Source organism: Platalea leucorodia, assembly GCF_965183815.1.
Source record: "Platalea leucorodia genome assembly, chromosome: 3".
Classification (NCBI taxonomy): Eukaryota; Metazoa; Chordata; class Aves; order Pelecaniformes; family Threskiornithidae; genus Platalea; species Platalea leucorodia.
The window spans coordinates 66025523-66038153 of NC_138825.1; the positions used below are offsets into that span (position 1 = coordinate 66025523).

General features: G+C 41.1%; 1 protein-coding gene across 1 annotated transcript; it reads left to right on the top strand.

The window, feature by feature from the left end:
• Positions 1-270: 270 nt before the first annotated feature.
• On the top strand, positions 271-1372 carry TAAR2 (trace amine associated receptor 2; the record flags this gene model as incomplete). Its single annotated transcript, XM_082305469.1, is given in 2 exon segments — positions 271-1149; positions 1151-1372. Coding segments are annotated over 2 exon segments (1101 nt in total).
• Between the last annotated feature and the right edge of the window lie 11259 nt (positions 1373-12631).

Below are 12631 nucleotides of genomic sequence, written 5' to 3' on the forward strand. Positions count from 1 at the left end.
GATATCATGTAATTTAGTTAAGAGTTAATTAACTTTACTTTCAACTGCTTTTGAAGTTTTAAATATTATTTGCAATGACTTTTATAATAGCTTCCAGTTACCAGATTTCATGTACCATTTCAGAAAAATAATGGGTTGCAGTTGGTCCCTATTTAAGCTAAGAGAAAATTCGTCTTTGAATTACTGCATTTCACTCAGTAATTTAATTCATGCTCTTGACTTACTTTATCTTGTATTCTCACGTTAGGATTTGGAATCTTTCAGAAACTCATGAAAATTAAATCTGTCTGTGGAACTGCATCTCCTACAGAAAAATCTAATAAAGGACTGATTATGATTTCTCCAGATATATGGAGGGATTTGACTGATTGCTCCGAGTTTGGAAATAGATCCCGTCCTGAGAGCTTTAGGTCACCAGGAGCACGAGGGGTAATGTATCTATTCATAACAGCAGCCTTCATTCTCACTGTCTTAGGGAATCTGGCCATAATCATTTCCATCTCATATTTCAAGCAGCTTCATTCTCCAACCAATTTCCTCATCCTATCCATGGCCATCACGGATTTCCTTCTGGGCTTTGCCATTATGCCCTACAGCATGGTGAGGTCTGTGGAGAACTGCTGGTATTTTGGGATGACATTCTGCAAAGTTCATTACAGTTCGGACCTGACGCTCTGCTTAGCTTCCGTTTTCCATCTTTGTTCCATTGCTGTGGATCGGTTTTATGCAATCTGCCACCCTCTGCATTACGCCAGCACCGTGACTGTCGCAGCCATAAAAGAAATCGTAGCCGTGTGCTGGTCACTGCCCGCTGCTTTTGCTTTTGGTGTGGTTTTCTCGGAAGCTTATGCTTCTGGAATGGAGGACTGTGAAATGCCAGTTAAATGCTCGAGCTTGTGCCTTATTGTGTTCAACACACTGTGGGGGGCTGTTTTATTTACAGTTGGTTTATTTGTTCCTGCTTGCATTATGATAGGGATTTATGTTAAAATTTTTACAGTCTCCCAAAGGCACACATGTGAGTTGAGCCAGGCATACAGGCACACAAAAAGTGATAAGAAAAAAGAGCTCTCTAAGAATAAAGACAGGAAAGCTGCCAAGATTTTGAGTATAGTTATGCTGGGTTTCTTAATATGCTGGTTTCCTTGTCTTTTTTTCAGTCTTAATTGATCCATTTGTAAATTTCTCTACTCCTTTACCTTTGTTTGATGCTCTAAACTGGCTTGGGTATTTAAATTCTTTCTGCAGTCCATTAATATACGGCTTTTTCTATCCGTGGTTTCGGAAAACATTTAAATATATCTTTAAATGCAAAATATTTAACTCACATTTTCGTATAATAAAACTTTTATCTGAAGATCAGTCACAGTAATAGATTCTACTACTGACAGCAGCTCTAGAAATTACGAAGAAACAGTGGATTACTGGATATTCATGGTTCATTAAAAGCCTGAAACGCGCAATATGAATTTTATGAGTCAGTCGTATAGAATTATCTCATCAAATATTTCTTTAATAAAATCAGACTCATTTTATATGATATTTATTTACCATTTGTGTTCACTCTTAATGCCTTGATAGTGTTTCAGAGTTTAAGTCTTTCTAGAATCTCTTAATGTATTGTTTGTTTTGTTTTTTTTTAATTTCAGAAAGTATTTACATACAGTCCCTACACTCAATATTTCACCTAATCTTGTATGCATGCAGCTAATCTTTCTTGAGGTTTACCATCCATAATCTCCTAAACTGAATACAGCCCAGGCTAATATGGTGACAGTCTTTGTCACTCTTTTGTGACTGGGGCATTAGCGATGTATAGAGTCTGCTGTTATTCCCAGGCAAATAGAATGTGAGTATAATTTTGGCTTGAAGTTGATCTTTTCCCCTGAAAACAATGGAATGGGGTTTTCAGCCCTTATTCTCCATGTGCTTCATACTTGGGGAGAACAACTTGGGCACGAGAGTACTGCTCACACTCAGGTATGTGCTTGTCCTTTCTTTGTTTAGACATCAGGCTCCAGATGTTATAAACTATGCTTGCTGACAGCGCACCCCGTATTCACCCCACCACACTTTCACACTGAACTGGAGCCTCTAATTGAGGCCCTTGCCATGCTGAGCTCCCTCTGAAGTCAGTAAGAGTCACTGCCAGAGATCACATCAGTTACATGCTTAAAATAAGGTTGGCTGAGTGGTCGTTACTGAATGCAGCTACTGCAGTCTCTTTATTGTGAACTGTACCTCTGATGTACCTTTCATGGTATGCATACAGTTTTCTTTGCTGAAAACCTTTAAATGGATCTGTGATAACATGAACATGTTCTGATTTGAATTTGGAGAATCCCAATTTCACCCCAACCCTGAAATACTTGAGAGAGCAAGGAGCTGGAAGGTCACAGACTTGTCTAGGGTGGTGTGTAACACTCTCACCTTTCATAATAAGAAACATAAACCCCAAGGTCTTTAAGTTGATGCACATACTCTCTCTGTGCACAATTGCCACTAGCTGAACAGCTAGAGCAGGGAACAGAGCAGGGCTGGATGCAATACAGATTTCAGGCACCTAGAAGTTGGATAATACATTGTCCCACATCATTGCTCAATGCATGCCCAGGGAGATCCCTGGATTAAACACGAGGGCAGAGGGAGCAGTGCTAAGGGAGAGCAAGAAAACCGAGCAGCAGGTTGCTTGTGGCCAATGGCCCAGCTCTGGAGAGCTCAATCTCTAACACAGCCCAGCCTTGACTTAAAGAGCCTGTGCTGTCACTTCAACTTTGTCTAGACTCATCTTCATCTGTTTTTGCTCCTGCAGTACTTTCGTGGGGGCCAGCTCTCTGGAGGCTCTGGTGAAGCAGAGGGCAACCTTTGCATAGACTTCACACGACACTTTACTGGCCAGGGTATCTTTCTGCTTCTCCTTTTGGAGCTGAGCCACATGAAATACACAGTGTTTGGGGGCAATACAGAGAGCCCACAATGTGCTGGTACTGGCAGGGAGAGGGGAACTCCACGCCAGGTGATGGGGGACGCAGCAGGGACGGTGTCGCAGCCAGCTGTGCCAGGTCATGTCTGCATGCGGCTCACTGTGGCTTCTTCAGAGAAACTCGTGTGCCATCAGATGTGTCTTTGTAGTCCATGAGGGGTTTTTATTGAAAGCTAACAAATGCTACATGTCCCTGTCATCCTTCCAGCAGTGAAACCATGAGTCAGATGATGCGCCACAAAAAATTAGATATAACACTAGACTTGGAGGCAACTACAGATCCTTTTTAAGTGTCTTCACAATGTTTGCTGCCAGCAGGATTTGCCACTGTACTCAACTACTCTGCAGAGTGAGTTTTAATCCCTTCTGTTAGTTACACAAGAAAGTGTTAAGTTACTGTTAGGTGTCTAATTAAGTCTCTAAGTCCACATTTAGGCAGCTGTGAAAGTTCTTCTACGTATTAAATGTCTACCTGGTGACACGTGATGCAACTGGAGACATTTTAAGTAGTGATTAGATTACTTCATTAACATATAGCATAAATCATTCAGAGTCAGCCCAATACATTACATCTCCTACAAGGACAACACTTCTTCCAGACTGCAAATTTTCAGGGAACAATTTTGAGATATTTGTGAGGCTTCAGCATGTCATGTCCTTGTGTGTGTCCAGTGTGTGCCCTTGGATGTTAAAGGAGTATCTACTTAGTCTTGCTATCCAACCTGCAGCCTGCAGCTTCTTCAGTAGTTCTTCTGGCCAAGGGGACTTGAAGATCTGTCAGATGGCGGGATTTGGCTCCTGAACGACTTTGTGGCATGCCACACTGTTCCACCTGCTGTTAAACTTGATGCTGGTGCAAACCTCGATGCTAAACAAAGCTCTGCTTTGCACAAAACCTAGGGCATCAGAGTAACAGGGATTTTTTTGTGGACCACACCTGCTGGTGCACAGGACAACCTGAGTGTCTGTGGGTTTTGCTGCAACATATTAACCACATTCAATTCAATGGGGTACACCATTTATATTCAGATGCAAGCACTGCAGATCTCTTCATTTCTTTCTCTCCTTAAACATAATGGTAAGTTGTTTTGTGTTATTTTTTCTGAAACACATGCTCGCCCATTAATCTATTTTTCCAAATGACACAGTGAACTGTTTTAGCATGAACTCTGGTCTATATCAAATCCAGACCATGTTCTTCTCCTCAGTGCAGCAGCCAGAAGGGTTAGGACTTCTTGTATCTTTTTTACTGTGAATGATTCCAGCAAGAGCTAATGTTGCCCTTGGAGGATATATTTCCAATCCTGGATTCAGGAGGGAGTTCAAGATCCCATATCCAGGTGGGCACCTCAGTCTGAGAGCACCCCCATGGTCTTCTTCCTCTCCGGTACGTCTCAGTTTGAACATGCAGGACACACTTAAGAGCATCCCAGGCAGCTAATCCACAGTCAGCCTCCCACTTGCAATGCCTCTAACAGCAACATTCAGAGCTGTCTTCAAAGCCAGTGATTTTTATTCAAACAATTGCTGTATTTCTATTTTTAAATGCTTTGTGGTCAGAATAGTTAAGTTCACTTTTATTTTTTTTCTTTTGATCTTTTCTGTCAGAGCCTAAACTGCGCGAAAGGATTTCCTACCGCCTTGTGGAGTCCACAGGCAAAGGCAGCTTTAAAGAAAAAAGTCGACATCTGTTATTAAGACAGGGCTAAAAAAAAAAAAAAAAAAAGTTAAATCCTTGGGATGCAAAAACACCAGCTGAAAACTTTTTGAGAAATAGATTGATTCATTTTTGCAAGCTCTGTGCTGATTTTTATTTTATACCTCAATAGTGCAGAGCACTTAAGCATTTAGCATGAAGTCACTGATATAACTATGGTTCTGAAGGCAGGCGTGTTCTGGAGGTGAAGGAAGTGAGCAATAACAAAAAACAGCCAAGTGGCAATTCTCTGGAGACACTGCAGTAGCATTTACAAAATAAATTATTCAAGATGTAAATTAAAAGTTTTGGTTTACAGGCATTAATTTTTCTATTCAAAATGAAAATATGCCAAAGAAGTCAGATAAGTTCAGGTAAATTAATGCTCAATAGTCAGTGTCCAATTTTCAGTTATAATGTTTTTTTGACCAAAAAAACCCACAACATTTTAATCAGCTTTAGTGAAAATTAAGTAAATGAAAGTAACTGTTCGAAGAAACTCCTGACAAAAGGGCGTATACAGCTGTAACTGTAATATATTAAAATAATTTATTTATTCTTCCTTTTACATAACCTAAACAAATCATCTTCCCACTGGATCGGTTGCGTGTCAGTCTTCGTGGCTGCAGCAGCAACAAAGCATCGATGAAGCATTACAGAGAAAACTGATGTAGAAAAGGACGTGCAGTTTCTCGAGACAGCCATGAGACTTTTTAGCTATATATAAACCAAGAACATTCCAGTTTTTCCTGTAACAAAGGAAGAGGGCTTTCACTCGTATTTTTAATTACACATTTCCAGCAAAATGCAGGATGGAGAAAAAGAGCACTCAAAGCAGCTTTGGATTTTAATAAAAGAAAGGATATTTAAACACAAACTAAATTAATCTGGTAGCGCTCTGGAGCAAGATGGAGAGGCAGGGGAAGGGAGCCTGCAGGAGGGGAGAGGAAAACAGGCAAATATTTGTTTGACTCTGATCGGGAGCAGCCTTCTCTTACTGCGTGCCTGCACACAGAGGCTGTAGCTGCAGCAGCTCGCAGGCGAGGCCACCCGGGAGCGGGGCAGCTGGCCTGTGCCACCAACCCGCAGCAGCATTTTCATACCAGGCAGCGAGGGACATCTGAGCTCCTTCCTGCGCTTGGGGTCCTGCCCTCAGACACTTTAATTTCACAGCCTGCGCGTGACCGAAGTACGCTGACGCTGCAGGTACCTGACATCAGCGGAGCTTAAGGGCCAGATTTTGTCCCCTCATCCTTCAGTTCAGACGCCGAGTGACAGAAGTGACAGTCACAGAACTTGCGACTGTCACATTTGTCTCTAGACCTGATGTAACGCTGTAATCAGGATGGTTTAAAGATACCTCTGAAGATACAAAGAGATGTTTTAAATAAATGAGGCAAGGCAAGATTTGACCTAAATGAGGGATCGTGTGCTCAAGAACATCTTTTCCCCAAAAAACCTTTCCCCTACAGATCTTGTTCTTCAATGTTTAAGCAATTTTAACTGGTTTTCTTCCCCAGGACTGGCTGTGTTGCAATACTTTGGCAAATACTTCATGCTGCCAAATCATGACTTCATCCAGCCTCTGGAGCTCACAGCTGATGTAACATTGCTTTGACTTTGTTAAGATTTCAGGGCCTAGAAATGCAAGATGTAGTTAACAATTTAGGGCCTAGAAATGCAAGGCGTGGGCTTTGCCCCTGTGCTACGTGCACATACATGGGTGGAACTATCCTGTCCAAAATGGGGGTAAATATGTCTGTGACTGCTTCCATCCGTTATCTCCAGCAATCCACTCTCTCACCAAGTTTCTGGTCTGCTCCATGGTCAAACCTGACTTTTCCTCAGTGTCGTGTTATGCCCCACAACACAGACAGCTCCATCAAATTGGGCTGGTACCTTGGGGCTCTCTCCTGCAAACTCTGCACATCTTGTGATGTAGTTGTGTGTAGCACCTCGCCTTCTTGTCTGATTTCTCTCTCTTGACTGTAATTGTACTGTCTTTGACCCATTGCATTACATCACCAAAATGACCATCCCTATGGTAGAAGTAATTTTCTTAGATAGCTAGTCAATTTTATTCTTGTTCGCCTTTAGCATAGTTTTCTCAGGATTGAATACTGACATTATTGGAGAATATATGGCACGTATTGCCTGCAGCAGTTTCTGTGTTTCTCTCATACTTAACAAATGCTGAGGAGTGCTGGCTTCTCCCTTTGCTTCCTCTTTTCCAGACAGAGTGATGGCAGAGATATAAGTCCACATACTTTCTGTAGCATGAAAACATTGCAGAAAAATTACTAAAATTCTCCATGTGTCACAAGAATCAGAATTCCTTCAAAACCAGAACAACATAATGGAAACACCATGCGTAATCATGAAAATTTGGGGGTATTTTTGGTTGGTTGGTTTTGTTGTTGTTCTTGGCCGCCTTTCTCACAATAGTTGATCTTTTTATCAACTTCTCAGCACCTAAGGGCTTGTGCAATGCCACCTTCTGGCTGGATTATTTCAGTTCTACCTGCAGCCCTACCATTTATGGTTTGTTTTACTATTTGTTTCAAAAAACCTTTGGAAATGTTCATTGCAGGTGCAATATTCAGACTCTGCTATTTTCAGTGTACTCTACTGCCTTCCTGTAAAAACTTGGTTACCTAGTCACATTCTTTATAAATAGATTAGTAACTCCTGGAATAACTTTCAGAAAATTTTGCAAATACTTATATGGGTTGTTTTATCTTTACAGTATTTGCATATACTGTCAAATACAATAATAGGTAACCTATGGGTAGACTTATATTCAGCAAGATAACACAATATCCTAAGAAATGTTGTGTCCAGATGCTAGGAAAGGACCCAGCACACTGACAACATCCACAGGATACATTATCCAGTTCTCTGTTGTGCACACAGAGACACAAGCTATGTGGCCACGACACTAAAGAACCATTGTGTCCAAGGGCCAGCATGAACTCTCATGTGTAAGCCGCATGAGGTAATTATTTAGATACCATTGTCTGAAAATGAGCACCCTAGTCATCCTGATCTATCAGCCAAACTTTCCAAATGAACCACGGGAGCAGAATGGAGCCAAAACACTTTTTCCAGCTGAAAATACTCTGTCGTCTTTATCTACTCACAGGACTCCAGACACAATCTTACAAGCACTGATAAAACAACTTCAGCCTGCTTTTAGAAATGTAATTTTTCATTCTGTAATTGAAAAATATTTTAAATGTGGGTTGATTTAGGGTATGACGGTCTAGCCTCTGAACAACTGCCTCTCTCTTCATGTGCTGCACCGCACTGCTTATGAAAATAAGTTATCATCAAAATAGTCATCTATGAAGGTGGGTACATTCCCTCAGAGGAATTAAAGGTTAGATTTTAAAAAAGGGAGTAAATCAAATATAAATAAAAAAACCCATCATATTTGTCAAAGGTTTCATGGGCAAACCTTCAGTTCTGTCTTCCCAGTGGCTGCACTGTGCCCCTTCACCAGTCAGGACGCCAAAGTGATGGTCGGGTGCTGCCATGCAGCTGCTCTGTTGGGTGAGTACAAAAGGAGCATGCTCCTATTTGGTGATGCAGGACATTCCAGCGCATCTGGCTTTTATAATATTATTATGGCCAGAAAAGTGATTTTTATTCCTTATCGTGACAACTTAGCAGAAATCAATATCCCATTCAAGTAATGCCACCAGCAGTGCAACATTGCCAGGTCACACAGGAAGAAAATGTGTTTCTACAGGGTTTGAAAGTGAAGTTTGATGCCCATGGAGCAGCCCTGGACCGAGCAAGGAAGAAATTGTGGGCAATTACATTGGCCATTTCTGCTTCCTTTAGTGGAAATTGCAGAGAGTGAGTGATATCTGCCCAATCTGGGACCAGCGGTCTGGCTGCAGGTCAGTGCCGTGCAGGTGCCTCGAACCAGCAGAAGACAGGCGATGGGGAGCCCTGCTTTAACCTGCCATGTGCTCTCCAGCTCCTCGCCCAGGGGAGTTCAGCCACCTCTGCCCAGTTTGTGCCACTAAAAAATTGTCCAGTATAAAAAGGCAGCTTTGCATGGGCCACGTCCAGATGGCTGAAGGCCATCTGATGCTTTTGACAGGCTGGACTACTTCGTGGCTTGTATTTCAGTATTAACTCTTCATTCATTTTGTTCTGCCAGTGCTATGCAGTACAAAACCTTACTTCTCCCTCTCCCTTCCTTTTTTACCCGCTGAAAATATCTTAAGTTTCTAATTTTTCTTCTGAAATGTGAATTAACAGGCCCTATTAACATACCGCTTGTTTTGGTTAGATTATTCCCCGTTGACATGTGTTTTGCTCGCTGTGAACAACAGCAAAGGGAATTGGGAGCTCTGGGGAAGGTCTATATTAGTTGTATCTGCAGCCCTCTTTTGCAGTCTTGGGATTACCTTTAACACCTGTTATTAATGAATTCTTCTGCAGAGAACTCTTGAACCGCAGTATGTCACATTCAATTTTTTTCTGTGTGTATTTTGACTTTTTCTGTCATATCTTTTGCAATTCCTCTGCTGCATCACTAAACACTAATTTCACTAAAAACTGCACTTTGGGGTCACATTCAGAAAAAAGTCTGGACAGAAAAAAATGATGAGAGGGAATGTTTTGAAGATGATGAACTATTGGGATTTTTAACTTTATTGAGATATTAATAATTTCAAATTTGACATAAATAGAAAAAAAAGAGACAATAAAAGGATAACAAGATCAATAAACTGAAAGAAAAACATTTTATTTTGGGTTAAGACAATTCTAGACTGAAACAAATATATGAGTTAATTTCAAAGATAACAGAAAAAATACTTGAATTTAATAATTCTTTTTATTAACTTCCTGAACTAAAATATCCTTTTTTTCTCCTTCTCTAATCCACAGACTCCTCGTTTTTAATCCTTCAGCTGACTAATTTGGACAAAGATGCTACAGATGGGGACAACGCCAGTGAGTTCTTCTCTCTCCATCTTCACTTCCACTTTTAACACGGTTTAAGCTGCCACAGTTAACTTACAGAGGCACTGCTTGTAAAACTGCATATATAGGTGTGTCCTATATGAACACTTGAATGGACAGAACGCAGACCAATGTAACCAAGAGCAGGAAAACATAAAAGCAAAAGTTACATAAAAATGAGATGCAGCAGGTGGGACAATTTCTTGTGAGTGCTGTGGACAATAATTTTCCATATTTACAAAACTGAAGGCCAAATGCTGCTATTTGTGTAAGAAATATGAAGAAAAAAATACATACTGCACCCTATGGAGACCCCCTGTCTTCACAGAGGTGGGGTGCGCTACACCTAGCAAAATTTTAAGCTGGACGGGGTGAGTATTTACTCTACAAACATTTCCACCACTCTGAAGTAATGATAAAACACTCATATACGATACATCGACTTCTTGAGAGATGATCACTGCTCACTACTACAAGGGAGAGCGCAAAAGGCTGCACTACATAGGCTGTATGGCTGTAATACACGCGACGGAAGATTTGTGGGTTAGGTTCACTAGCTCAGTGTAGGTCATCTTAGTAAGCCCATAGCCTTCTCGTACAATTATATTCTATTTAGGGATCCCAGACTGACTCTTTTGGAAGCTGTGAGGAAAAATTTCCTGGCAAAGGGGCACTGATGACGGCCCTCTTAGAAAGTCCATAATCCTTTGAAACTGTCTTGTTCTATTTTAAGGAACTCAGACTCAGAGGTTACTTAGAGGAATTGAGATCTTAGAGGTTATGTGCAGCATTTTCAATTAAAAAAGATATTGGCTATGCATGTCTTCACTGCAGACAGAACCATATCAGATAGCACACTTCCATTTTTTTGTATATTTTCCTGTGGATTACTAGGCTGCATAGGACATTCAACAAAAGTTCAGTTTGAGACTATATCCAGCAATTTTGCCTGAAGAAGGAAGGGTAAAGAGAAGGAACATCTTGAATATGATTGGCAATTTTTATTTTGTGATAGCATTCTTACTTTCGAAGTTGATACATGTTGAAAAGCTCTTCTTGTTCCATAGTATAAAGACCTACATTGTCACTATTTGAGCCTTCTCTTAATTGTGAACTGGTCTCTTGTCCATGACCAGAAGACAAGAGAGGGGAAAAAATGCAAAGCAATTCCAACAAGTAATGATGTCTGCTACCGTCAACGACATGATTTTACTTGGAATTTGAATGACAAAGTACTTGGATGAGAATACTTTATTGCATATAAAATACAGGAAGAATGAAACTAATGAAAATGTCAGAGCACCAAGGACAAAAACCCTATTGTTAATAGCAAGAGCTATCCAAAAGCCTCTGACAATCTTAATATAAATAATCTCTTATTGAAATGTGGAAATAGGAAAAGGAGAAACAAACCTCTTCTTTGAAGTTTTACAGCAAGTCTCCAGCTAAGCACAGTGTTTCAGAGAACTATGCCCAATTTATACCTTTTTGCAGTGGGATTTTTAATAGTGTGGAAATGTCACCTTAAATTGTTGTTGAAGCAAAACTGAAAAAAAAAAAATATCTTGCTCTTGTAGGAGTTCTTAAATCCCTATAGTAATAGCTGCTACTCATGTCCTGACATAAAACAGAATGATATGGAAACTGATACTGATTTAGCTCTTTCTCATATTAAAAATTCAGTCTAAACAATTGCCTCAGCCTTATTCTAACAGCCTCTCTGCTTGGAGTCAGCAGCCTTTGGCACAGAGTGCCTCAAAAACATCAAGAGGGAGGGGAGGGGAGCTGGGCAGTAGGCAACTTCTTAACTGAAGAAACTCAAAGTAGGGAAGACGAAGGACGGCAGTCATATTGGAGAGCTTGTAAAAAACTAATTGCAGAGCAGGGATGAAGAAGACAAGCTCTGAGAGATGTGCCATTGGAGTCCCTTAAGAAGCTGGTATGAGCTTGCCCTGACTGAGCAGGAGACGAGAGTGGAAGATCTGACCACCGGGAAAACTTTCACTGAGAAGTGAGAAGCTTGTTTTAAAACCCCTTATCCTGTCTAGGATGAAAAATCCAAGACTTTCCTGAGTGATATTTGTCTCTGTAATGTCCACGTTAAAACAGACTGTTCCACTGCATCAAAGAAATATCACAAAATCATCCGGGAGTGAAGGCTGCTGTACGCACCTCTTCTACCAGCTTATACTGTGGGATAGAAATGGGGACTACCATGGGGGAAGCAAGGAAAATCCAGAGGTACCTGATGTACCTCCTTCTGGAGTGAGAGACAGGGTTTTAGGGAGACCGAGGCTCAGGAGCAGGCAAGGGAGGCCTTCATGGGGTGAGGATCACTGATGCCCCAGGATGAGCTGGCATTAGCTGCATCTTCTTGCAGAAACACTTGAAGAAAGACAATTCACAGCAAACTGTGATATAAATCTTCAGAGATTCAATAGCAGCTGAGCATGTGGGCATTTAAACTTCTTATAAAACAGCAATTTTTGCCAAATACACAACAGTCTCTCTATGCCCCTAAGGTATATTTGTCACCTATAGGGACTCTCTGTCCCTCTGGTTTCTAGAACATCTCACGCTTTCCACTCAGGCAGTAGACATGTACTTAGAAAGATTTCAGTGCACTGCAGTACAGCTCCCATTCTCCTGTCCTGGTTTTGGCTGGGATAGAGTTAATTTTCTTCTTAGTAGCTGGTATAGTGTTGTGTTTTGGATTTAGTATGAGAATAATGTTGATAACACACTGCTGGTTTAGTTGTTGCTAAGTACTGCTTACACTAAGTCAAGGACTTTTCAGCTTCTCACGCTCTACTGACCGAGAAGGCTGGAGATGCACAAGAAGCTGGGAGGCGGCACAGCCAGGACAGCTGGCCAAAGGGCTATTCCACACCATATGATGTCATGCTCAGTATATAAACTAGGGGAAAGCTGGTGAGGAGGCGGTGATTGCTGCTTGGAGACTGGCTGGGTAT